This window comes from Perca flavescens, chromosome 20 (assembly GCF_004354835.1).
Source record: "Perca flavescens isolate YP-PL-M2 chromosome 20, PFLA_1.0, whole genome shotgun sequence".
In the NCBI taxonomy this organism is placed as follows: Eukaryota; Metazoa; Chordata; class Actinopteri; order Perciformes; family Percidae; genus Perca; species Perca flavescens.
In genome coordinates, this window is record NC_041350.1 from 26,745,637 (window position 1) to 26,773,584 (window position 27,948).

General features: G+C 42.1%; 1 protein-coding gene across 2 annotated transcripts in view; it reads left to right on the forward strand.

Annotated features, from left to right (window-relative positions):
* rab11fip5a (RAB11 family interacting protein 5a (class I)) overlaps window positions 1–26,953 on the forward strand; it is a 31,275-nt gene extending 4,322 nt beyond the window's left edge. Inside the window, exons 2-6 of one of the 2 annotated variants that reach the window (XM_028565261.1) lie at window positions 12,757–13,268; window positions 15,466–16,045; window positions 17,947–20,451; window positions 22,312–22,468; window positions 23,677–26,953. In XM_028565261.1, the coding sequence (XP_028421062.1) occupies window positions 12,757–13,268; window positions 15,466–16,045; window positions 17,947–20,451; window positions 22,312–22,468; window positions 23,677–23,940 (4,018 nt within the window). In that variant the 3' untranslated portion in view covers window positions 23,941–26,953. The remainder of the gene's footprint in view (window positions 1–12,756; window positions 13,269–15,465; window positions 16,046–17,946; window positions 20,452–22,311; window positions 22,469–23,676) is intronic. The other variant, XM_028565262.1, reaches the window with a different exon arrangement.
* The last annotated feature ends 995 nt before the right edge of the window (window positions 26,954–27,948 follow it).

A 27,948-nucleotide genomic window follows, 5' to 3' on the forward strand; every position in this document is an offset into this window, starting at 1 on the left:
TGGCTGCGACTCTGGAAGACTTGGAGTTCAGCTTTTCTTTGAGAAAAGAACAAAGAACGGCACTGAAGTCATTCTTAAAAAAGGAAGATGTGTTCGGAGTTTTGCCGACCGGATACGTAATAGTTCAATCTATCAGCTAGCTCCGCTACCTTCTTCGTTGCTCTGGTTGGTTGTAGCGCTATCCTATTGCGTGCGGGGGGAATTTGAAAGACAGCCATTTATCCCGCCCCTCGGATTGAGTTCTGACAATTGTGAGCTCCCAGACCCAACATCTGGATGTGGCTCTGGCTTGTCAGGCTAGTTATTTTGCTTTTTCATAGCTAAGCATTCTTTGAGATCAGAACATTTTTCACAAGTATACAAGGAGGATTGGCTTTATCTTTTGGCATTTTAAAAAACCTGATGGAGACTAACTAAAAGAGCATATGACTGCACTGTTTTGCAGTGTTATAAAACTGTATATTTTCACTTCAGGATGATTTGTAGTTTTGGGCTGTTCCCAGTAACACCATTAAAAGTAAAGCTATGTGATTTATGTTATCTTTGGGCTCTTATGATAGAGTAATAATAGGTTCTTCAAAACTTATTTTTTTAAGGTTAGCTTTATTTGCATGGGGAATACATTTACAGTTTCTAATATTTATAATGCCCTTTAGAAGAGGTTGGGGGCGTCACAGTGATGTAGTGCTCTGGGTCGTATATTTCAGCCAATGGAGATATGTCAGGTCGAAGGGGCTCTTTTCTTACCTCAAACAAGTCTGAACCTCTGACTTGTTTTATTCTCTCCAGGATTCATCAGTTTCCATTCAGTGTACCTCTGAATCAGCATGTTCCAGTCACAGTCAGTGAAAATGAAGGATGAGGTTTAAAGTTAGATGTGCTTATGTTGGAGAAGATTAGTGAATTCTGCAGGTGAGAGGATGAAGACAAAGTAATGGATTGAACTAGTGAGCTAATGCCACAGTTGAGTCATGAATCTGGTGACTTTAGCCCGAGTCCGCTCAATTTGGGTCCCAGGGGCAAAGTTTGGCCCTTGATCCCTTTGTTTTGGCCCACCATGGCATTTGACATGCTCTTGCTTATGCTCCTCTCATTTGGAAAGTGCTGTACAATCCTAACCGTAATGACTACGGAACGTACATTTAGTGCAGCTAAAAGGTACTTAATCTGAGTTTTACAGGAATGTAAAGCACAGTGGTGGTAAACGTCCCTATTAAATTAAGATTTACAAGATTTATAGTATTTTTCAACATCATTTATTTTTGGCCTGTGGCCTTTCATCCAGATACATTTTGGCCCTTCATCTGAAAGAATTTGGGCACCTCTGCTTTAGCCTTTCTAAAACCAAAAACAAAGAGCGCGAAACTGTAAGGAAGAAGTTAAACTGTGTGTTTTTTCAGCTCAAACGTAAGTTGCAAACGTTAGCATGCACATGTTATTAGCCTACAGTACAGGAGAACGCGAATGGAGAGATAATTCCTTCTTGATAAGAGCTGTATAGATTGAATTATTACTATATGTTATCACTATTATTATTACTTCAAAGTACTAATTTAAAGGAGTCATTTGTGGGGTTAAAAAGTAATGTTAGAAAAGTAAACTGCATATCTGCTGTGTAGTATTTCCTCACTGTGTGGAAGCTGCTCCTGGATGCTATCAGAGTTTAGGCTAGCGTTAGCAGCTCTGTCCTTTCCTATGCAAGCTAAGCAGCAAAAAAGGTTATGTTAGAACAAAATACCAGTGAGAAGGTTTTCCTTATCTTTGTACTTTTAATATTAGGACTTATTAGCTCTACATCGCAAAACAAGAACAAGGCTGTGTCCATACTGTATTTCCATGTCTTCTACATGATCATCAACTGGTGAGGATGCTGAGTTTTTGCCTGGGACCTGTTAGCTTTAGCCTCAAGTCTTTTAGCACGATATTATGTTTGTAGCCATGAAGTGCAAATTTAACACTTAGCTAACCTTTTGCAAGATTCTCCTTTCAAAATAAGTCAGTTTGGATAGAGTGTTTTCAACCAAATCACTGCGCTAACATTAGCTTAAGTAGCCAGCTAGCTACAGCTAATAAAATCCGCTAGCAACGTTGTCATTTCAGTGGGCAAAATAGTTGCTGGCTGTGAATTGACTATACTAACTGTTCATAACTTTAAGATTGACTTAAATTTGGCGAAGGCTGCATAAGGAGTGGTTAAGGACTCAAAACACAAAGTTGTATTACTTGTGACTTGCAAAACAAGGACTCTGGGTAATTGTGAAGTGAATTTTTCCTTATTTTCTGACATTTTATAAACTTTAATGCTTAATCACTGATGAAAATAATCGTTAGTTGCAGCCCTACATCAAACACCAAATCAGTATTCAGGATTCACTTACTCTACCTCTTTATTACAAGACACAAACTCTCTAAATGACCAGTGTTATGAGCAAATATTAGGACACAGTTTAGCTACTCAAATTAGCAATGAGAGCAGCAAAACAACCACATGAATGCTTTACTGTAAACATGTCCCAACATGTGAAAAATCTTTTTTTTAGCATTTTCCCAGTAAATGAAGGCAGAGCATCTGCCTTCTAATAGGTGGCAGGGGAGGATGCAGTGGCCGTGATGTATTTGCATGTTGAGCTATAGCTGTGGAGAGCAGATTCCCGGAAAGGTGGGCGTTGGGTGAATTCCCCTGCAGGGTCTGTAAGTAGGAGGCTACAAAAACACTGCCAAATCAACGCACTGTGGACAAAAACTAAAAAACAACCCATGTTATAAAAAAATAAGAATAATAATTTTGTAATGTTTTGCTGAATATTGAACTTGTCGGACACATTTTTCCTTAATAATCAAGTTCCTTCCCAAGAGAGTGATTTTAAAGTTTCAGCTCTTTTTTTTTTTTTTTTTTTTTTTTTTCTGCAGATCAGCGATTCTTCACGGTTTTGGTTCTTGCAGATGCTGATATTTAGATTTAGATATTTTCTTTTATGCCATTGCTGTCTCAGTTTCACATCCCCTGTCATGTTGTTTATCTGAAGGAAACAAAGCTCTTATGTTGTTTCAGACAAGTGAGTGTTACTGAGGCAGGCCTGAGAACTGAACCACCATCTGTACCTCCCCTCCGAAACTGTGTGTGTGTGGGTATGTGTGTGGGTGGGTGTGTGTGTGTGTGATGTACATCCAGAGAAATCCCCTGTTAAGAGCAGACAGACTTTCAGTAGCTACTGCCGAGAGAGAATATGGTCTAATGGACGTTAGAAGTTACATAACAGCATGACCGGGCAATCCTAGATAATATAAATGTACCTCAGATTGTTGAAAACAAGGAGATTTATCAGATTAACTTAGTTAAACCACATTCTATAGGTAGCAGGATATATAGCAGCCTACCTTTTAGTCAAATTGCTACTAACCTATATTCCTGAGTCATGTAGGCTGTGTCGTTGCATCACAAATCTCCCATCAGCCTGTCTGACATCCTCATGGAGGCACAGTAAGGCAAAGACAAGACGCATGAAAATGACTATTGTGGTTTAAGTAAAGGGCATTTTATCAGTCTGAGCCAGAAGAGACAGAGTTGTTTCTAAATCTGAGTCACTGTGACACAGCAGCCTAAATTGTCTTGTCTTTAGTTCCTGACGCTACTCAGTTCAGTCAGGTCAGAGCACTCTTTCTGTAGCTAGGTACAGTAAGTAGCTGGCAGGCTAATGTAAACAAAGCAGCCAATGCTCAGCGATGCTAGCCACCACTAGCTTCTTCAGGATTTAGCAGTTGTCTAAATCTTGTTGTGAGTTTTAGCCGACCAGATGCACATTATATTTCGCTATAAACTCTGCATAAATAACAATTAATTTCTCCTTAATTGATTCAAAATGCACTTAACATTATTTGTGTTATTAATGGAGAAGGAGCATCCATTTATGTATTAGTTGAAACCACCGTAATACCCTTTATCTCTTCATTTTTAATGTTTACATAAAATTCTATAATGAATCCCAAAACCTAAATTTCTCAGTGTCATGGTATAAAATGTTTTTTTGTTGCGTCATCTTCATTTAATGTAATAATAAATGAGAAGGTTTTATTATTTTTATTGACAGCATTACTATAAATAAACTAAAAAAAAATTTGAACATATTTTCTGTTTTGAACTATGGGATGTTATTGTTAAATAGACCAATTAACCCTGAAGCAGTGTGTCGTAGTAAAAAGATACTTTATTAAATGTGATTAAATGTCATCTTGGTTGCTAGCAAGTCCTCCAATATGCTTACTAGTTTTTAAAGCCTTTTTAGGCGGATCTCACTTTAAAGATTACCATTTTTTAAACAATGGTTGTACATAAATCTCCTGAAGGCATTAGTAGTTAAAGGAGTAAAGTCTGCCCACTTAAAGAAACAGCCAGAGTCTCACTTAGCTCGACAATTTTGATACTTTGCAGACCGAAGCATCTGCACACAAAGTAAACTGGAATCTGCCTTTTGTAATGCACAAATTGGCCCTGAACTTCACATAAGATGACCTTGTATGATAACAGCACAGTCCAAGAGAACAAAAGTTGTATTATTTGTTGCAGCTTTTGTAAGCCAACAGACAGCAGCAGCCGTATCATCAGGATGTAGCCGCAGCTTCTGTTTGTGATGATCTACTTTTTACTTTTGACTCATTTTCCTGTTGCTTAATACTTAAACAACACCCCCCTAATAATGTTTTGTTTTTTTCACAGGTGATCAGTCAGGTATTTTTTAAAGGAGGAAATGCAGGTATTTATTCATGTGTTTTCTTGTGAACACAATTACATTTTTTACTTGGCATGAGAAGTTTGGTCTTCTGTGATAATGAGATATTTGCTCTGTTGAGTTAACAAAATAGTTATCCCGTGATCACATTATGTTAAGACCACAAATGTCTCTTACATCTGCTCATTATCTTTCAAACATCATTATTTTACAATCTCAAGAAAACCAACTTGTGTTAAAAATAGCCATTTCCTTGGTTTTCTATCTCTGTGAGCCTGAGGTGTGGTTTTTAGGAGAAACAATGCTCGGTTGTGTGAAAGTATTGGGAGGGAAGTCGGTGGTGAGGCTAGAGCTCATCGCATCCAGATGTGGAATGTGGTCTGGGTCTCGCTGTCCGTCTGCTACTTCTGCTGATGAAGGCAGGAATCCAGGCCACATTACTGCATTGCCCACAGTGCTCCTGGAGGGTGTGTTGAGTTATATAATTGATAGAGATGTAATGGGGAAGTTTCCACTTGATAATTGAAATGAAGTATCACCACTGACCTACCTTATATCCTCCATAAGTGGCTTGACACACTTGAGCGTCTTCAGCTGACCGTGGGTTGTAGTTTTTGCAGTGTGCTCGGGACTGTTGACTCTAGTGGGACCTGAGTGTATTTGCTGACTCAGCATGACAGCTGTCTGTATGGCTGTTTATCTGAATGAATTGGCAATTTTTTTCACACTGTAAGAGAACATTTATGTTTATCAAAGATCTAATGTTTGTGAGTCACGGTTTCTTTGGACAAAAATCGGACCTGCTGCTGTTTCTCAGGGCCCTATCTTGCACCTGGCAGCTCAGCGCAAAGCCCGACGCAAAGCCCGACGCAAAGCCAGACGCAAGTGTCTTTGTTAGTTTAAGACCGACGCATTTGTCAATTTCCTCCAGCGCCCACGTCGTTTAAATAGCAAATGCACCTACACCCATCTGTGCGCCCATGGGCGTGCTGGTCTTAACAGGGAGGTGTGTTCAGGTGCATTCTTGACTTATTGCTATCTTGAGGCAGCGGGAAGTGATCGGGCCGTTGACCAACAAAAACCTGGTCTAAAGTCAATAGCGCAGCATTTCACAACGAATTAGTAAAATGCTCCTAGGCTCGTGCACAGCACGCGCACACTATGCTTGTTACACACACACACACAGGGAAGCGCGGCAGCACACAAACATGCAAAAGATTCCAAATAAAAATATTACGTTGCAAATCCTCGATCATAACAGCAATGCGCCAAGGTCCAAACACGCCTGGCTTTTAAAGGGAATGGGAGATGTCACTCTGATTGGTTTATTGCATGTTACAACAAACCCCTGTGACTCCTCTGGCAGAAGAAAAGAAGTATCTCAGAGCGATATATAACCTTAAATACCAGTATGTTTGGTGAGTAATGTGCACTGCTAAATCCCACAGTTGACACCGATCCTGCGCCCTTGGCACCAGTTTTTATTTATTTTAGAGTCTCTTCTGTGTGTGGCTCTGATACCACCCAGGCTCACAGAGCCCCGCAGAGACTGAGGACATGCTGGGTAAAATAGGTTGATAGCCCACTTGTCTTGTAATTTCAGCCCTGTCCTGCCTTGAAGCAGGTTTCCAGGGATGGACTTGTTCCACAGAAGACTTTTTAAGCCGAAGCCTAGAATAAGACGGCAGTTTAGGGAGAATTTTCCTATCTACTCCTCTGTGGATGAGGGTGGTGGGGGTTAGATGAGGAGATGGTGTCATGCTGGGATGGGGTGGAGTGTTGTGATTTCCTGTTTTTGCAAGATGGGGAAGCAGATATGCGGTCATGCTCTGCAGCTCTGGAATGGGACTGTTTTATAAAAAAAACTGTAATCTGTGTAGACTCCCACAAATTCCACAAAACAGGCAGATAGTTTGGTTATGAGAATTGTATTGGCACTTGGATGTTCCTACACTTTTCAGTGGACATTTATAACCACAAATGCTTTCCAGCATCAACACAGTGGCCTTGCTGAACTATACAGGCGTCTGTGTGGGATGATGCTTTTGGGAAAATGGGTCCTCTTCGGTAACAGACTGTTCTCTGCCTGAGAACGTGGGCTTCAAAATGTAGGCTGCTGTTTTTGTCTGTGTGCAGTTTCTGTATTTAGGCCTCATGTTACTTGCGTTTACGTTTGTTGGTGTCAGGCTTTCTCATGACCCACAAGTACAGGTGCATGTACCTAAATAGGCCTGTAACTTTTTTGCATCGTCTTGGAAGAACAAAAGACAGTTTGAGTGTTACGAAAATAGCTTTTGAAATGTTTTTAGTCAGCAGGCTTAAAAACAGACTACACTTTTAGGTGTAATACAACTAAATACCAAAATCAAAGAACACAGATGTGCATAAATCACAAATGTGCATGTTTTTGCTCCATGATCTTCTCAAAAAAACAAAACGTGGTGGCTAGTTTAGTCAATTTAGGACAATTAGTCCCCTAGATTACAATCTCTGCATGGTCGATGGCATGATCACGATAGTAGTAAGTGTAGATCCGCAAAAGAAAACCCTTACGTAACTCCCAGCAGGTCCTGTGTTTGGAATTTGAGCCCCACCTCAGCTACAGGGAGTTGGCTGCCGAATCTGGAGGTGGACTGATACTATTGTTGGAGCATCGATGTGAAACTCGAGTCCACACCTAACAGGCATGTGAGGTAGAAACGCTGGTTTACTTTTGTTTCTTTTTTTAATTTCCGAAACTTGAGCACAAGACAGCTCAACAATCTTTATGTATGCCTCCAAACATAAAAAAAGAAAAGAAATAAATAACAAGCTCAGGAATTGACATTGTTCACATGTATCTTGATTATCCGGTAACAGGATTTGATTTAGTCAAATGTGCCAAAGTAAATGTCTGGATTAGAATAATTCAGCCCTTGTTAAAATGATTTTTATGCAAATACAAATATCACATGTCACTCGGTCCTACGTCCTTTAAAGTCTATGAGAGATATGTGGATTAGTCAAAACAACTTTTATTATTGTCAAGGGGGTAAGCCTCTCTCCACAAAGCATAGCTCCTATGGCGCTATTTTGATGCTACCTAGCACTCACCCGCCGTTAGCATTCCATTGACTGCCATTCCTTTTGACATCACAGCGAATAACTTTACATTTGAAGCATTTAAAGACTTTATTTGTCCATTGTTTATTTCTGAAGAAACACAACAATGTATAAAAGGCTCCATTACCTCGTACCTCACGTTACGGCTCCGTAGCAGACGCTTTTGTAAAAATAGGCTAACAATTGTTTCATAACCACGCGACTTACTGTCGCACAGTAGAGGAATTACCGTCTAGTACAGGAGAAGCTCGCAGGCAGTTTCGACTTACGTTAGCTGTATTAGTTTACTAATAATTACTAATGTTAACTAGCATTTTAGTTATCAATAATTAGCCTGTGCCCATGTTATCTCCTTACATATACCTACACTCTCCGTCTCTGTAAGATTGGGAATGATTGAGATTTCTCTTGGCACAGCTACCAGAAGACTTCACACTTTCAGACACGTTGCTCACGTCACATCTACGTCGTCAAGCTCAGTTGGAGGCTGCTCAGTAACGCTCAGCGCTCACTGGAAAAGTGCTTCTAATATCCTTCACTGGTCTCCGTCCAGAGACACGGAAATCCGTTGGTCCATTTATCTTCCTGTCTATGGTTATTGTTGTCTATTTATGCGAGATGTAATGTTTGGTGTTCCTGTGGAGCTACATGTTCAGCATTCCTCTCTCCTCTGTGCTCCAGGCTCCACCTATCTGTTATTTGTGGTTCTCAGAGTGTTTTGTACTGGAAGGAGTTTGTGTGCTAATTGTTTTCACTGGCATTCATCTGGGGTGTTATTGTGTTGTCAGGGCTGAACTTGAGGTCGGTGGCAGGATGATGATGATTACATAACAGCCTGTGCTGTGAATTATAGGACTTGTGTTTTGTTATTTTCCTGCAGCCTACAATTACACCAATGTTTAGAGAAGGAAACCTTCCTGTTTCTTTTCCTATGAATTCAAACAGCTACATGTTAGAACTGAACAGGACCTGGACATTAGGGCAATGGGTTTAGACCACTGTAAGGCTGTTGGCTTTTTGTTAAATGGATGGCTAACTTTAGCATGTTACATTAGCATGCAATGTTTAGCTACAAGTTTGATCCTAACTCTACGTGTGTTTACTTGCTAATGTTAGCTAATGTTGTGCTTGGTTAGTATTACGATTTGGTTTCATTGAAATCATATGTTACTGAAATTATCCTGCCATGGTATCGTTCAAAATTTCAGTTTTTTCAAAATAATGATTCTGAGCAAGCTGTAAAATTAACAAAATAAGTTTTAGTTTGACACATCATCGTTTGGTCTCATGTACAGCTCATACTGTCAACATCAGTTTTTTCATTAGAATACTTTTGCCATATCATACATAATTATATTGACCAGACAAAACAATCATTTTCCCATGATTGTCCTAACGCTGTGATGATAAAACTGTGCATGATAAATGGAAAACTCTTATGAAATTGGTCAAAAATATTGGCAAAAATAATGGCATCCCTAATGAAGCCGTATTGATTCACAGCGTCAGTCTCACCAGTCTAACTGACCACTGAGTTCAGTGAACATACCATCTACATATGCTGCCATATTTAGCAGCATTTGGGTGGATTTTCTGCCTTGCCGAGTTTTTGCGTAGTCATACTGGAGGTTTACAGAAAACAGGAGTCATCTTGTGGTTAAGATAGCTGTGCAGGTAGTGTGTGAGGTACACCAGTGGGTTGGCTTTCACTTGTTTTCTTTCATGTCTTGTCTTTGAGGTTTCATTCTCTGTTCTTCTGACTTTTCTTCAGTTGAGAATTTCATACCTTTCATACCATGACGTTTCAGGTTTTCTTGATGACTCAACAGACTGGGGACTTTTAGTTGTTCATGAAGCACAATTTAGTCTACTTTACCTGCTCTAACTCCTCTGACATCCTGTTTAATATTTATGCAATAAAACAGAAATCACTCTTTTATTTATTTCAGAATTTCACCACAACTTAAAGTGATTACAACATTAAATACATTTAATCAAATTTGATTTAGTTAAAGATGCACTAGGAGTTCCTGCATGGTTTCAGCACGATTTAATTTTTGTCTGCCCGTTCTCGGGAGGGGGAGGGGGTGGGGGTAATGCTGCGTTCCAGGCAACCCGTAACTCGTGTTTTCACAACCTTCTACCAGTGAAAGTGCCCTGGAACGGAAGTCAAACCCGTAACTTACTACCCGTGAACTCGTACCAGATCGTTGTACTCCCAGTTACAGTTTTTGACGTCACACACACATAAACAACAATGGCGACCCCCGTTGAGGCTGTACAGACGCCGTTTATTAACCGTGATAAGTAGAAATAAATAGACATAAATAGGCAACGTACAGTAACCTAGATAGCTAATGTCAACGTTAGGTAGCCGCTAGCTAAAAGGGTTTGTGGTGACTTTACCTGGAACGCTACCAACTCGTGAGTCGTGACTTGAAGTCGTAACTTACGGGCTAAAAACTGTGTCTGGAACGCAGCATTAGTGCGTCTTTTTCACTGAAATGAAGGCTGCTGCTCTAAAAGCACCCACTCCCCCAACCATCTTGTCAGTGATTGGCTGGAACGTGGTTTGTTGTATTTTGGTGCACAGCCTGTGCCCCTCGTGTTAGTTTGACGTTTACGACCCCTGTGTTGTCTTCGAGACCGGGCTGTTTCACGGTGTGTTCAGGGGACAGGCAGCTAGCGGATCAAGGAGAGATGCCTACGATTTGAGACAAAAATGAAATTGCGCTGAAACCATGCAGGCACTCATAGTGCACCTTTTAAATACACAGTTGTTAAATGTTTTCATTTAATCTATATTTTCAACAACTATTTGTGCTCGGTAAAGATGTCTGCATTTGCATCGCACATGATAGCATGTAACATTGTAGCTGGTCTTTTGCGTTTAACTTATAAGTCTGGTTGTTTTGTCTGTAAGTGTATTAGATTGGTTTTCACTAATACAATAATGTTTCTGTAAAGCCACTTCATATAGAGTCAACTAATCCTTGAATTTGGAGCCCAGATATACACATTAACCTATACGTGGAACTATGTAGAATTCTTCTCTATCAGAAAAATATTGTGAAATTTGGGTAGGTATCTGTCGCTCAGCCTCATAGAGGCCGTTTATGAAAAATCGAGAAAGACACTGTGGTCGAGGTGTGAGGTGAAAATAGCCCAGAAGCACAGGAAGTTAAAACAAAAGCAGGTTTTGGTTTCAGGCTCAGTTTTCAGCCTTCCACCCTTTGGCAGCACCAAGTGTCAGAAACACATGTTAACTGGGGGGATTTTTTTCTCAGTCATATTCTGTATTTTAAACCGGTCACAACAGATGAGATGAGACTTTCCCATGAGTCACGGTGTGGTGAAATGGTTGGCGCTGTTCCACCCACCGGTACACAGCGTTTCTAAGAACTGCTCCTCTGTGCCCGTCCAGTAAAGGCGTTTACAGTTGGGGCAATCTGTTTTTCAGTCATATTATATCTATGTGTATCTATATCTATGTAGCACGCTCATTGGTAAATCAGAAATGAGCATTGTTTTACTGCATTGTTCTTACTCTCTCTGTCTGATGACAAAAACAAGAGGCCTCCCCCAAGGGATTGTGGGATGTCTGGCCACACACAGCCTTGTGTTGTTAGTAAGACACAGACGCACTCTTCCCTGAGTACAGATTAGTCTCAACAATACAGACTGTAACAATATAGTCATTCACATTATTTCATGAACACACTCAATGCTAACTAACTAATAACTCATTGAAGTGTTTGGTCAATACATCTTACAATTAGTTTTATATATATATACATAAAATTTGAACGCACTGTGAATCCTATTTCACACTTTAAAAAAGATGTTGAACCATTATTACAGTGAAGAATTTAATGTGTTAGTTAATTTTGTCATTATGGTATTGTGCTGCTGTACAACCATTTTTTAATTTTTTCTTTTGATCATATCTCAATGTTATTTATAGAAACCCAGGGCTCTCGATCCTGGAGGTTTATTATATGGCCAACTTCTCTTCAGTTATTCTATTCTAAACTTTTGTTACTGAGATATTATATGTAGTCATTTGGCTTGGCAGGCAAGGTATCAAATCAAAACTACAATACTCAATGAGCCTCAGCTGCTGTTGCCATGGAGAAGAAGCCACTCAGAGAGGCGAGCATAAGAGCTGTGGTGAATTCAAAATGCTTTGTCTGTGCATTTGGGAACAAAACATGGCCGCATTCATCAAAAATTGACCCAGAATTAAAATCTGAATTGATTTTAATTGATGTTTTTAGTTTTTCTCCCTATGTCTCCCGCTGTTAACGTCGCATATAACTTGAGATTTGCTCACTGAAACTCTTACGTTTTTATGTACACAGGCTTGTACCTTGTACACTTTTTATTAAAGAAGCAGATCTTTTCTAATACAGTTGCTAATCTTTTGTACAATGAAATCAGGCGCAGGAGTTTCATGCTAATGTAAAGCACATAGGGCACCCAAAATATCTCCTCCCACTCTGCAACTCCATCCAGGGCAAGCACTTGCAACCAAATATCCAAAGAATGATACCGGGGCTGCAACTAACAACAGTTTTCAGTAGCGATCAATTTGTCACCGTTTTTGATTCATTCATTAATCACTTAGGCTATTAAATGTCAGAAAAAGTATCACAAATGTCCATCACAGAGCCCACGGGGGTGGCTTAAATAGTATGATCTGACCAACGGTTCATAACTTGGAGACATTACATTTATTATGATATTAAACGGAGAAAAGCAGCAAATCCATCATTTTTGAGAAGCTGGAAGCGATATCTTCTCTGCAATTTTCTCGATAGATGACTTCAACAGTGAACAGATATTCTGTCGACCGTGGCTCATTGTGTCCCCAGCCAAGTGAGTGTTTTCTACTAAGCTCATGTGAATGGGTTGCTCTCTGTTGCAGGTGGTACAAGCTCAACTCTAAGACGGGGAAGAAGGAGAAGGAGCGAGGAGACATCCAAGTCAGCGTCCAGTTCACCCGAAACAACCTGACGGCCAGCATGTACGAGCTGGTGATGAAGGACAAAGGAGTCTCCACCTTCGGCAAGCTGAAAGAGCGCATCAAGGGGAAGAGGAGATCCAGCGAGGAGGACTCGTCCTCGGCCGTCCTACCGAGCGGTTACGGCTCCCTTTACCGGATACGGCAGCGGCTCCCGAGTGACGGAGGCGGGGAAGAGGACTACGAGGATGATGAGGGGGGCGAGGCCCGGCGGAGCAAGATGAGGACCTACTTTCTGAGAGGGAAGCTGAGGAAGTCATCGGACACTCGTTCCTGCACGTCGCTGGGCTCGGAGAGCAGCGAGTCGTCGTCCCGGGGCGGGAGCCTCAGCCCCACGGCCGGCATCAGCGTGGTGGTCTCTGACCTCTCCAACTCGCCCAGCAACAGCAGCAACCTGACGGCCGATAACAGCCCAGGTGAGAAGTCTTTATTTGGATCGCCACTAGTCTATATCGAACACGTTTCATTTCCGGGATTGTTCAGGTGATGATGTATGATGAAGAAACGCTGCCATTTGGGAGTGTCCTTTGAGAGCCTGGAACCACAAGATGTTTGGCTTTATTTCACTATTTTTGCTTGAGGAATTATTAAAACCATTTATTCATAATCGAAATAATTGCGGATTATTTTTCCATCGATTTAATCGTTTCAACCTTAAACTACTACTGCCACTGGAGCTGCATAGCTCGGTTGTCACCTATTGGCGGTTTTCCATTACATGGTACCTGCTCAACTCGCCTCGCCTCGTTTTCCATTGCAGATTTTAGTACGGCCTCAGCGTGGCTGGTTGTCATAGCAGCACTGCACTAAACTGCCGCGACCTAACGCGACACACACACAGAACGTGGAGGGTGTGTTGATGTTGCCACAGCCAGAAGACACAGTTTGTTTCAAATGAAGCTGGAGGCAGCAAAAAAAACAGAAAAACAGCTGGCTAAACTATTTAAAAATGGCGGGTTTGTTCAGGACCCCCCCACCCTCTGTCGCTTTCATGTCACCTTTTGGTATCGCCCCAGCTCGCTTGGAACCTCTACTGAGGTGGTACTAAAAAAACTGTTGGCAGGTACCAGGTACTTTTTATCGTAATGGAAAACCAAAAAAGGCGAGTAGAGTCGAGGCCAGTAGAGCAGGTACCATGTGATGGAAATGCGCCATATTAAATTAATCGCTGACTTTTTGATTAGATCTTTTATTATTATTTTCTGAGATATTATAGACCAAATAACTAATTGAACAATCGAGAAAATTATTGACAGAGTAATCAGCAAATGAAATAATCGTTAGTTGCAGCCCTAACTACCACTGTACATTTGTATTGCAGAACTTGTAAGGTAGTTAAGTTTCAGCTTAATTATGATTTAATAATAATAATATAATTATAATATATAATATTTATGTCAAATATTTCATAATAGACCACTTCCTCAAAATTACTAAACGCCAGTTCATGCAGTGTGAAAACTGCATAAGTCATTTTGACATTTTGGTTTTGTTCTTGTTTGTGAAGTTGCTTGTTTTAAGGCTGCTGTTGAGAAAAGAGATGGGTGGATGTCTGGGCGGGCTGCAGGAGTGGTGATTGCGCAAGATGCCACAATTACTCCATACTTTTTTCTTTTTCACTTCTTTTTCACTTCTTTCCGTCTGTTAGCAGATTATGTCAAAGAGTCAGAAACGTATTTGCACAGCAATTTTCACAAAACAAGGAGAAACTTTCAGACTTCAAGGAACAGTTTGACATTTAGGTATTTACGCTTAATCGCTTTGTTGCTGAGAGTTAGACAGGAAGGTCGATAATATTTGAATATTTGGGGGGGTGGGTGTTGAGGTTGTCATACGGAGATATTGCGGTTCAGTTTTTAAATCTGAAAAAAATCTTAGTAAGATTTTAGCGATCTTAGGCACTTCAAAACACACACACATATTATACATTTTTTATTTAAGTGTGACATAAGTTCAACTTTTACCACTTAATTCTGAATACTTCAGAGAGAGTACTGTCTCTAGAGGCGTACTCAGAGAACTCCTCTGTTTTCTGACCCTGTTCGAAAAGCTGTAGCAGGAAAAGTTTGGGTACGGCGTAGGGTTGGTATCTCCACGTACCTACGAACCTCCCTAAGGAGCTAACAAGAAAGAATTCAAATAATAAATGCTACAGACCTATTTATCGAGAGAAAATGCTGTGATTTTCCATATCCTTCACCTCTAAAACACCCCAGTGATGCTATAACCAGCTAACATACTGAAATGTGTGCTCCTGCTGTTGTGAAACAAGATGATAATGTGCCTGCAAAGAATTATTTAACTTCAGGTGTGTAGACTTTATCTGGAGGCATGTGCTCCACTGAGTGCCATCTGCATGGTTAAATCACCTGATCAGAGAGATGTTGCACTGTGAACTCTGTGAATTCTAGAAACCGATCATTCTTACACCTACTGTATGTGTGCTAGTGATACTAAGAAAAATATTGTCAGTCTAAGCCATTACAAAGTTTTATCACCCAATTAAGCTGCCTACAAATTTAAGTTAGTAAGGTCATTGATTATCTTCATCCATATTTTTTGCACACTCCCTTCTTGTCTCTCCACCTCTTTATATTTGCCTCGTTTTTGCAGAGCACACCGAAAACACGTCGCCCAAGGCGTCCTCTCTCATATGTGAGTTTGGGGACGATGACGGCGAGATCAGCATCGCAGTGCCTCAGCCCACTGTGTGCGTCAACGGAAGCCATGCTTACAGCATCCAGCCCCTGGACCCCGGCTCAGGAAAACCTGCAGATTCTCTAGGCCTGGGCCTGTTGCAGAAGTCTTTGCCTCTCTCCACGTCTCTGCAGAACCTCAGACCTTCCACCGACCTCCCCAAGGGCTCCGTCGGAGATGGGCGCCGCTGGTCTTTCGACAAGCCCGGCGAGGAGGAGAAGGCGGCCATCGCGGCGGCCCTGGAGCAAAGCGGCCCCATGCTGGGGGATGAGGAGGAGCAGTCGGGACAGGCTAAATCCGCCTCCTCCTCCTCTTCCATGGCGGACTCGGAAAGCCAGGGGAGAAAGCAGAGGAGGAACTTGTTCTCCCACGGGAGGAGTGAGTCTGCGGGGAAAGGGCAGAGTAAGTCCAAGGATGAGTCTGAACAGGCCCCAGCTGCCACTGAGGAGAAACACAAGGGATGGTTTGGATCAAAGGACTCGCACAGCAAACCCAGGTGAGATACACACACACACACACACACACACACACACACACACACACACACACACACACACACACACACACACACACACACACACACACAGGTTAATGTGTTACAACATCCAACCGATGATGGATTATCGTTCCAATATGAACTGCTCAGGAGAGTTTGTATCTCCTCCGTAAAAATAATTACTCTTTGGTTTATGTTCCAACGCTTTCGTGCTCCCAATTAAAAACAGAAGTCTGTATTTGATAAGCCACATAAAAATTACAGATAACGTTCTGATATAATGCAAACCAACACAACAACTACAACTTGGCCAACATACGTAGAGCCTCAAAAACAAATCCCATGAGGCTGATGGAAGTTGCCTCCAGCTGTGTACACATCCCTCTCTAGCTCTCAGTCTCTGGTTACAGCAGGTATCTGCAATGCAGATGGAGGAGAGGAGCTGCTCTGGTGAAATTAGCTCCGTCAAGCTAAGCTCTGCACGGTTCAGTGATGATGTTGATTTCCTTGAAAATATGATGATGTGATATTTGTTCTCTTACAGGTTTGTGTGTGTAAGTGTGTGTAGGTGTGTGTTTTGTCAATGCATTTGTAATGTGTATGTGTGTGGGCAGGGCAAAGGGAAAGAAGAAAACCCCATTTAATTTTATTTCCACTTCTAACACAAGCACGTTCTTTAGTGGGTAATTTATCTGGAGGGTGTCAGCTGCTGTACTGTACTCTCTCTCTCGTGTTGCTCATCTTGTGTGTTGAGTGTATTGCTCCTGCAGTTTGTATTGAAGTCTTATATAAAAATGAATCCTTATTTCAGGTCTATAAGAGCCCTTAAACAGCTACTTTTCATTTTTACTTGTATCAATTTACTCGGCCGAGACCAAAACGACAACAACGGTATCGTAATGTTTCTGTACACGGAGGGTAAACAAAACATCGGACTGCACAGCGCCTGCTGATTGAGGCGAGGTCAGCTATTCTGGACCATAGTACACTCAATACCTTTCTGCCAGTGCTGTAACTATACATTTCCACAGCCTACACACCCACATGCTTTCACATCCTTGGGGAAAAGTGCCAAGTTGGCCCCAGTAGTACTAAGTAATCATTACACCCAGCTGCATCAACTTTCCTTGCAAAATATTACATCACGGGCCAACGAAAACACACAAGAGGCACAGAGATGGAGGTTTTGCATGTGGGTTGGTGTCAGGTTTTGTTTTTAGTTTAAGATGCAATTTATCTTTTTTTGCATTTTTGCATAGCAGTTACTGTTAAACCCCTATTTGTAGACTTGTTCCAATTATTCTGACAGTAAGATTTAGGGGAAGAAGGGGCTTTAAAGCTGCACTAATCAATATTTGATATTAGCAATGGGTACAATGGATTAAGTGACTACTTGTAATGTGAAAGGCGTCGGTAATAGTAATGAACCCACACTGTTCCCCTTAGACTCTATGGAGTGCTTTAGTGTCTTTAAGCTCATTGTTTTGGTTTTCTGTTGTGGTTTAGAGACGTGTCTAGCAGCAGCAGCAGCAGCAGACAGACAAAGTTAAAGACCAGCTGGTCATAATAGTGGAGCATTTAGCAGCTAAAGAGCCAGATGTTTTTCCTCAGGAGTTTGCGGACACCAAAACAGAGCCAATATCGGACGTACTCATCAGGTCGAAGAAACTGTAAATGAACGGTAATGTTGCTCTGTGTCTGCTGGACCTGTAAACTCTAAACTGGCGACTCTTTTCCATCATGTTTGCTATAGACCGAATCACCGTGACATAAAAAGAGATAAAAGGTCAAAGCCAGTCTGTAAAAAATGTATGACTTGAGACAGGCTACTGCAGGCCTGTAGTTGAGCTGCGTGAACAAGCCACACTAATCAAGAGGACTGTGTGCCCTTCCTTTCACAGCCTGGAGGTGTCACCTAAACTAGAGCCCAGCACTGACCCCCACCCACCACCCCTCCCACCCGGTCACCACCCCCCGGGTCCCCCTGTAGATCCTGCCCCTGTGCTTTCTCCACTGCATCACACTAACCCCTTCTGCCACTCACAGACCACACCACTTGCCATGTCCCCCTGCAACCCTTTCTTCTCTCTCCTCCAGCACAACCCTTTCTATGACGACATGCTAACCGCTCAGCCCCTAAAACCTTCGCTGCCTCCTCTGCCCTTTCTCTCCAGTTCCCGGCCCCCCATAGTTCAACTCTTTCCGCAGGCGAGTAACCCTAACCCCAACCTGGCTCAGGACAACCCAACCACAGAGGACTCCATCATTGGCACAGTTGCAAAGAGCGACGCGATGGCCAAAGATGAGAAACGACCTCTTCCTCCAGTTCCCATGGAAGAGGAGGAACCTTTAAGCGTGAAGTTGTTAAACCCTATTATGTCTGCCGATTCAGAGTGGGACGAATCCTTTGAAGCATTTGCAGCTGGCAGGCTGCAGTCTCCTGAGGATCTGACTACAGGATGCAAAACGCAGCAAAACACACCCAGTGACCATCCACTGGAACACTGCAATGATAAAGGAGCATCACTACCCTTAACCGATCAAAACACAAATGTAAATGACGCACTACATCATCAACCTTGCACAGAATTTGCATTCGAGGCACCTAAAGCCATCCGCCAGGCGACCAACACTAACACTTATCATCTTGACACATTTGCACAATTCCTTGAGACAATCCCAGAGCACACAAGCTTTGAGAGTGACAACATAGCTTTAAATGCTTTCACTAACTCCCCAAAACTGGATGCATGCACCGAAACTAATCACGCTAACCGTGCTACTAACACAAATGATTTAACCGACACTAATATGCATCACGCCCCCTGTCACTCCTTGTCAGTAAAGCTCAACAGCGGCTCCCCAGATCCTGGTTCTTCAGGTCTCGGCAGCTCAGCAGAAGAGGATTTCCTCTCTTGTTTCTCTTCTTATTCGGACAAATTCTCTGCATCCTCATCCGAAGAAGCCGAGGCACAGAACTTTGAAAGCAACATCCTCGGCTTTGAGAAATCCTTCGATTCATCGGTTGGAAAAAATGTAAAGCCCTCAGAATCGGAAGATGACATTACTGCCGGGTCCAGTGGTCTGTCTTTAGTCGACATAGCCCAACACACTGTTATTCAGCACAGGGATGGTGATGAAAAGGCAGATTTCCACGGTTCAGAGGGGTCTTTGGCACCCGAGTCCCCAGTGCTCACACATGAGCAGCCTGTGATCGCTGCAAGAGAGACAGGTGAGGATGCACTTATTCAGGCACCAAACCTTTCTGATGTCCTATACTCTGACTTACCAAAACTCTCAGAACTACAGCCAAAACCAGACGTCTCTTTACAGCCCGACAATGAAAATGGAGGGAAAGGCATAGGGGAATTCAGCGGATCTGTAGAGGATTTTTCAAAAGTGTTAAATGTGAGTAACACTATGACTCCAGATTATAAACTCTGCTCCACACACCCATCACTATACATCATAACCTCCTCCCCTGACGTGAGGCAGAGTTTGTCGGACTCTGCCGTTGAGAGCACTAGTTCAGGTCCTATGCCATTCAGGCTTTTCGGCGATTTCCTCAACACCAGTCGCATTGCGAACAGTCCCAGCCAAGACTTGGACGACACACCGTTGCGCGCTCAGGTGCCGGATCTGAGCAGCAGCAGCTTTTTCCAAAGCCTTTATGTCAGCACCGACTCGCAGGATTACCAAACTTGTGTGTCTCACCCGTCCACCAAATGCTCCAGCGGCTCGGAGCCAAACGAGACGCTGCACTCTGTGAACTCAACGCTCTGTGGCGAGCCGAGTGAGATTCAGACGACTGCGGATGCTGCTTCGGGGCAAGAAGATTCCGCCGACGCTCACAAGCCACGTGATGAAGAAATCAACCAGACCGACCAATCTGGAGGATCCTTCTGTGGAGCCGAGGACAAGATGACCACTCATGAGCCAAGTGTCATGACAGGGGAAAAGTTCGGTTTACTCCCTGCGGCACAGACTGACTCTTACGTGAGCTGCAGTCCAAGGAAGCTCATCAAAGGTGTGGTAAGCCAGCATGTCGTCTTAGGTGACGTATTCTCGAAATGCCCTCAGGCACAAAACGCTACGCTACACCGCTCCCAGTCCGAGGGCATACTGACCCCTGCCTTTGACAAACTCCTCCTGCCCTCCTTTGGGAGTGATCCCGGTGCGATACAGGAGTCCTCCTCAGTTCAGCCTGGCCCTGACCTCCCCTCCCTGGCCTCCTTTGCTCCCTCTCTCACTCCTCAAAGTAGTAGCTCCCCTGTAGCGCTCTGTTCCCTCCCTCCTCTTGCTAACGCTACGGCGAGGTCACCACCCAGCACGGCACCAGCTGCGGCGCCAAAGCCAATGCTTCAGGAGACGCAGCAGCAGCAGCAGGCAGCCAATCAGCAGAACAGGTGAGGTTGCACATGCTCAGTGAAAAGGTAGAGAGGAAGCACTTTCTTCCAGAAATCTCTGTTCTGTCGTCTCTTCGGTTTCCCTTCCTGCCGCTCTGCTTCCGCCTGCTTTTCTTCTGTGCCGCCGACTCTCAAGGGGATTCTCCTTTTGTGGTGTGACCTTCTCTTTCTCATCACTTTGAGATGTGCGCGCGCACACACACACACACACACACACACACACACACACACACACACACACACACACACACACACACACACTGGTGTTAACAGGACTACTCTGCAGGTGTCCTGTGTGTCCTGGCTCCGTGGTAACGGGAGGGGAAACATAGCCTCAGGCCAATTAGCAGTTATTATTTTGCCCTGAATCCTACCACACACCCCTTCCCTCCCAACACACACACACACACACACACACACACACACACACACACACACACACACACACACACCCCCTCTCCCCGCAGGGCCAGCTAGTGTTCTCACACAGACACACTCACTTGCCAACATCTCAACCAGAAACCAGGCTTTCTACGAGGCATTGGAGGTGTTGTTGTGTCACTGATAGCATTTCCTTTTCACCTCCGGGTAATAACACAATTCTTCATGTTTGATTGCACCAACACATGCAATTAAGTCTTTCAATTTTCACCAGTATTTCCTTTAATGGGGACTCTTACACATCTCTAACCTCCTTTGATGCTTGATGACTAAAATGAAGAGTTTCTGGGGATTTCAAAAGATTTAATGGTGTAGCATCCATGTCTGGTGTCATCCTGGAGGTCCAGAAGGCAATCTGTTGTGCTCCAATAATAGCTGTACCTTTTTATTATAGTATGACCTGGGCTAAAGAGAGATACATGTGACAAATATTGTGGTTGCATGAATGCAGCTGCAGTAAGTAAATGAGGGAGTGGTCTGATAAATGTAAAATGTAAGTCACTGACACAGGAAACTGCCACTTTCCTGTGTCATTGTAGAGTTGTAGTTTGAGAAGATCCTTCAAGTTGACCTGAACAAAGAGCTGGTTTCTGGTTGTTAGCCACTCAACTAGCCAGCAGGCTAATTGGTTTAGTTTCATAATTGAACAGCGAGACAGTGGCATTTGTTTTAGCCCATGTGACTTCATTTTAGCTGTCTGGTAACTAGGGTTGTGTTGTGTGTAATTTTCTGAATAAAAATAAAATAAAGTAGTCCTCTTGTGACTCCTGACCATAACTTATGCCCTCACTTATGTTAATGATTCCCTCTCAAATTGTTTAATTTTTGGCCTGATAAAGTGAAAGAATCCAGTATTTCACAAGAAAAAAAGCATACATTTGAGAAAAGTCAGAGTTAACATAATGTTTGTGTAGCAGAAATACATTTTGCTGTATTTCATATCCATTTTAATCATCTTGAGACCCCCTCAGATTTATCTTTGGGTCCCCTGAACGTTCCCAAACTCAAGGTTGGGAATCTCTGCTCTAAAAGAACAACATCTAAGCCTGAGTTGTGACACAAAATGCTTGTAGTTTGGTGGTAAACTGGAGTGCTGTACTTTTATTAAAAAAAAAAAATTTAAATGCTAATAAGCAGTGATTGTAACCTGACTTATTTATGATAATTTCTGACACATTGCTGAAAGATAATTGGCTTTTTTTCAGCCATGAATATCAAAGAGCTGTGGACCTCCAGTATGGCAGCTAGTCACCTGAAAGTCTTCTGTGTGAAACTAAAAGGCCACAGAGGGGTTGTGGTATGAAGTGGGATAGCTGACACTGTGTGTGTGTGTGTGTGTGTGTGTGTGTGTGTGTGTGTGTGTGTGTGTGTGTGTGTGTGTGTGTGTGTGTGTGCGCTGCTTGTTGTGACCCCCTCCAGCCCCCACCCAGTGAAGCCCCTGACCACTGCCATACTGGCTGAAGAGAAGCGGACGGAGGGCCGGTCAGTGCTGGCCACCGGCCTGGAGAAACTCAAGTCCACCATCCACCCAGGGAGGAGCAGCCAGCTCAGCGAGCAGGACCCAGACAGGAAGAAGGTACACTGTGTTCTAATAACAGTGCTAATAATACTGCAATACTGCCCTACAGAGGCAAACAACAGGAACTATGTCTTTGTGTTTTGAGCTGAATGGAAAATGAACACTTCTGGTAATCAACCAAACTGGCTCCTTTCTCTACCTACACAACTCCTGCTTGTTGACTTTAATGCGCCTGACAATTATAATGCTAACGATAATAATAATAATAATAATAACTTCATTAAACAGCAATAAGTGTAACAGATGTTGCTAAAATTGTAAATGTAGGAAGTCATCGGAATGAAAACAAAAAGGTTCTGGTATAGAAGAAGAATAAGCCGTAGTTTTATAAACATATTTCTTTCTTTTTTTAAAACTCTCTTCATAATTTGTACTCTTAATTTAGAGTTATATAGATTTTAGGCAGGTTACATGTTTGATTTCACCAGTAGTTAGACACTAAATTTGTAGTGTCTAACTTTTGTTTAATGAAGTTATTATTATTATTATTATTATTATTATTATTATTATTATTATTATTATTAAAAAAATAGATCTGTCCTGTTCATGAGTGTTTTTGCATTTACTGTTTGAAACCCTATTTCTTGGGATGAGTACAGCGAGAGCTACGTGTTATTACATTTCTGATTTGTTTGGAATAAATTGGCACGAGCAGCAATCTAACCACTACGGCTGAACAGACAAAGGTCTCCACCTTTTAATCAACAGGAAATCCTACAGGGCTTGTTCCGATTCAATTCTTTCACGATTTGATTTGAATTGCGATATTCATTTATTGCGATTCGATAGTATTGAATATTGCGATTTTCTTTTCCTTCTTTAAAAAAAAACAAAATATCATGAGACATTTCTACAAACTAATAGTTTTCTAAGAAGAATGCACATCACATGTCAGTCAGTCAGTCCGACATTTATTTACTTTGTAAAGAACATAACATGGATTTTCTGCTTTCGCTCTGTTTTGCTAGAAACAGATATGATGTAGTTGCTGTTAGCGTTACTGTATAAACAGAAAATAATTAGGGGAATTATTGGTAAATAAAAAAAAAATATTGATTCCAGGGAAGAGAATCGATTTTAAAAATAGTAATCAGGATTCATACGATTTTGGATTTTCTTTTCTTCCACCCCTAAAGTCCAATGAGAACACATCAGACTGTTGTTAACTTTGTCACCCGTTGATTGTTCCTCCGGTCTGTCTTCAGCCCGTGGCCGTGGGCGCGGGTGCCGGCTCGTACTACCACCTGAACCACAGCGAGCTGGTGGCCCTGCTGGTGCAGCGGGAGGCCGAGCTGCAGAGGCAGAAGGCGGAGTTTGAGCGTCAGAAATCTCTGCTAGCCAAGCGGGAGGTGGAGCTGAAGAAGTTGAAGCCGCAGGTCAAAGATCTGGAGGACTACATTGACACGCTGCTGGTGCGCATCATGGAGCAGAAGCCCACTCTCCTGCAAGTGCGCTCCAAGTTAAAGTGACGAATGGGGGGGGGGAGGGGGGGGAGGGTTAGCGGTTGTGTTCACGCTGTCCTCCACAACAGCTCTTTAGTCTTTTCACTGCTATGCTGTCCTTTTTTGATACAAAAATCTCTAGGCACTGAGAGATGTCGAGGCCATGTTTTCCAGCCGGCATGCTTTAACTGTGCTGAAACACACACGTCCTGGCAGAAGGCTTTGGTTGGGGCGGCTCTCAATGTAGCGGGTCCTCAGGTTGTTTTCAGGTTCACACAGCCAGTTGGTTTCCAGCTCCCAGAGGAGAGCCCACATGCTTCCCTTTTGGGATCCTGATTGTAGAAACATTGATTCCTCCTTTTCACCTCACTCCTGTCACCTTATCACAAAAGAGACAAATGGTAGAGTTTCAGTCCATGACACTGTATATACAACTAACTCCTCACAAAATTGTTTGTTTTTTTTATCTCCAAAAAAATGTTCTCCAAAAGTGTTGCAGTTCTGTAGAGAAAGGAGAGACGTGAAGGGCCACTCTGGTGCTTTTGCATGTTTCAGACCATTAACCCCAAATTGCATACACTTTAAGTCAATCCTGGGCATTTGTGTAGCGTGTACCATCAGGCTTAAATCGATTTTATACCTTCGAGGCAGCCATTGGTTTCACTTCATTTCAGTGCAGCTGCTGCATTGAGCTCAATTTGCCGAGACCCGAAACCTGCTTTTTTTTTTTTTTTTTAAATAGTGCAACATTCAAGATTCAGTTACCAGAAAACCTTATTGTAGGTCTGCAACTAGTGTTTTAAGACAAAGAAAAGTTGCAAATCCTGATAATCTGGGAAGGTGGAAATACAGTATCAAATGTTTGGCACTTTGGCAAAACTGGTTGAAACAATTAATAGATTTTTAAAACGGTTAGTTTCCTGCAAGTTGACTAATGGATACATTGACTCATTATGCCAGCTCTACTATGTTGTCAGAAAATCAATAGACAACTGTTGTAAATCTGGTTGTGTCTGGCAGCAGCAACGGACTGTCAAAACAGGCCTGGCTCCCAACCACTGAATGACACAATGGTACCACACCACTAATGTGCTACACAATGTTCACTGCAGGGGATCTCAAGCAAGGTTCAAGTTTCTGCCAGTGGTTTTCCATGCTTAAAGGAACCGTTCAACGTTTTGGGAAGTACACTTGTTTGCTTAACTTTCCAAGAGTTGGATGAAAAGACCGATACCATTCTCGTGTCTGAGAGAGCTATTGATTTTCTCATCTAATAATTGTATTTTTAAACATTGCGCTTTTCTCTGATAGAACTGAAACCAATGGGTGCTTAGAAGGATGGGAAAAAAAATCTATAATCTTTAGGTATGCTTTGTAAAATAGTCTGTGTTATTTTGAAGTATACACAATATTTGGTTAATGAGGTAAATTCATGCAAAACCACCAATATGTTTCTCATACAGTAATGACGTTCTGCTTGTGATTGGCATCACTTTGTCCAGATGGTTTATATGTTGTTCTGGATTGACACTCTACAAAAATGTTCCCTAATAAATATCCAGTGCTCGGACTAGTTTAAGAAACCACAAACCAGATGAGCGGTGTGAGAGCTGAGCCTTGTCGCAGCCACGTCGCTGGGAACGGATTGGAGCTTCTGAATGTTCAAAAGTGTTCTTAGCCAGCAAGTGAATGCTTTTACGCACGATCAAGTGCTGTTTATCTTTTGCTTGCTCCCTTCCTATTGTTTCCACCTTGGTTTCTTCGTCTTTCGTTTCTGTTCTGCGGGCATGTCTTGAAATTACCCACAATGCTCAGCCACATAAGCTAACTTATTCTTGTATGGGTCACAGTGTTATCAGGTGAAGACAGTATCACTCAGTATCCAGTCTGTATCAAGATCAGCCATCACAGCTTGTCTGATCTCAGGCTTCTGCCTTCCCACACGTGTGTGTGTGTGTGTGTGTGTGTGTGTGTGTGTGTGTGTGTGTGTGTGCGTGTGTGTGTGTGTGTGTGTGTGTGTGTGTGTGTGTGTGTGTGTGTGTGTGTGTGTGTGTTATCAACACAACTCCACTGCTGAGAAATGCCTGCGAACATGCTGCTTCTTGACTGCCCTCCCTCAGTGTCTGTGTGTCTGTCACATCCGCTTCTGCTCAAGCACGCATATCCTTACTGCTTCCAGGTGTTACAAAGGGATATATACCGCAATTCTAGAGCATATATGCCGTATTGAAATGCCAAATACTGCCTTATTTTTGTTTTTGTTTTTGACGCTCGTCAAGAATCAAGCACTTAATTTAGCTCGTCGGGGCTCGGGGCAGGTTTTGAAGAAGAAAAGCCATTTGTTAGCTGAGAGAGTTCACTTATTTTGACTTCTTTTGATGCTTTGTTATGATATTGTTAAGATCACTGCACACAAATAAATTGTATGCATACCAATAGAAATTGAGCAGTAATAGTGATTTCCTGTGAAATGCCAAAAAAGAAGAAGAAAAGAAAACAGCCTTGAAACTTAATCTATGGAGCAGATTGTTACACCATGAAGTATTCTGATATGATGCCACATTTAACAGCGTTCGTGGATGTTCTTGCACTACTTAATCGTCAGAACATAACTCTACTGTACCCGTCTGTTGATATCAGTATAGTTAGATCTTCTTTACACCGTACTGCACTTTCTAATCGCTCTGTGACTTAAGCACTCGGGCCTACTTTGACACCACAACGATGGTTTGCCAGTGAGCTTGAAGCATACAAAAACATCCCAAACCGTCATCTGTCGTCTCAGTGCATAGATGACCGATGAGACATATATTAAATGTGACTCGGCACTTCAGAAGCGCAAGAATAAATGTCCTCTTCCATGTCTTCCATTTTTATTTAAGTTTAAAACTGATTCTATTTTGTCCTTTTTGAGTGTGTAGCCGGTGGAATGTGCTTAAGGTAGTATGTGAGATTGGAAAGTTTACAATTCGTGATGCAATTCTGTTTCACAAATTTTGTATATTTAATAAAGAATATTTTGTGTTTCTTGCTCACCGTATGTTTGGTTGTACATTTTTCTTTGGTGTGTGTTTTCCCCCCCAGGGCTGATTGTGTTTGTTCTTCGTTCACAGTGGACTTTGATGTTTGCATTCAGGGTTTGTTTCTGATAGCAAGCTCCATTTTGTATCGTTTTAGTTCTTTTAGTTTAAGGTCTTAAATGTTATTTATAAAACAAATTAAAAAAAAAAAGATTTGGAAAAGATTTGATGAAATTATATTAAAACCTAACCCTTTAATGGATCGTAAGCTTCAGCCCTCTCTCAGTTCATAGCTGTTTTTTCCTACACTTTTCTCTACGTTTTTGTCGATTTTTATTATTTCTTTTTTTTATCTAAATTTTTTGGTCACTTTTTTTAAACAAGTTTTTGTCACCTTTGGGGATGTTTTTGATGTATTTTCTTTGGTCACTTTTTTTCAGCGTTTAAAAAAAACAAACAAGTTTTTGTTGATTTTTTTCCCCCTGCGTTTTTGTAGCTTTTTCCAACATTTGTCACTTTTTTCAACGTTCTTTTGTCATAGTTCTGATATAGAAAGTTTTTGTAAACAAATTTGACCCGAGGACAACACGAGGGTTAATAACTAAAAAGACATGTCTCTTGTCATATCAAAAGTAATGGATCTGTGTCCACTGCAGTGCTGTTTAACTCAGGGTATATATTTAAATGATTCATAAATGCTGTGATTACACCTATTCAAAAGTTGGGTCATAGATCTGCAGTGAGGAGAGCCAGTCAAAACCGAGTCCAGTCGGGATGTTCTGACTGGAGCAAACTGTTAAGTAATGAAACCACTTTAAATTCAAGCACTCCCAATGAATCAAATTGTCCCCATTAAACACTAACAATATCACGAGCCGGTTTGTAGCCATGATTTAAGAAACCTGAGGCCATGTCCCTCTAAAACAACACCCTACATTTATCAAATGTTATTAGCCCTCACCACACAACAGTAAATCATATTCTGCTGGAGGAATGCAGCACTGGATCTTTCATA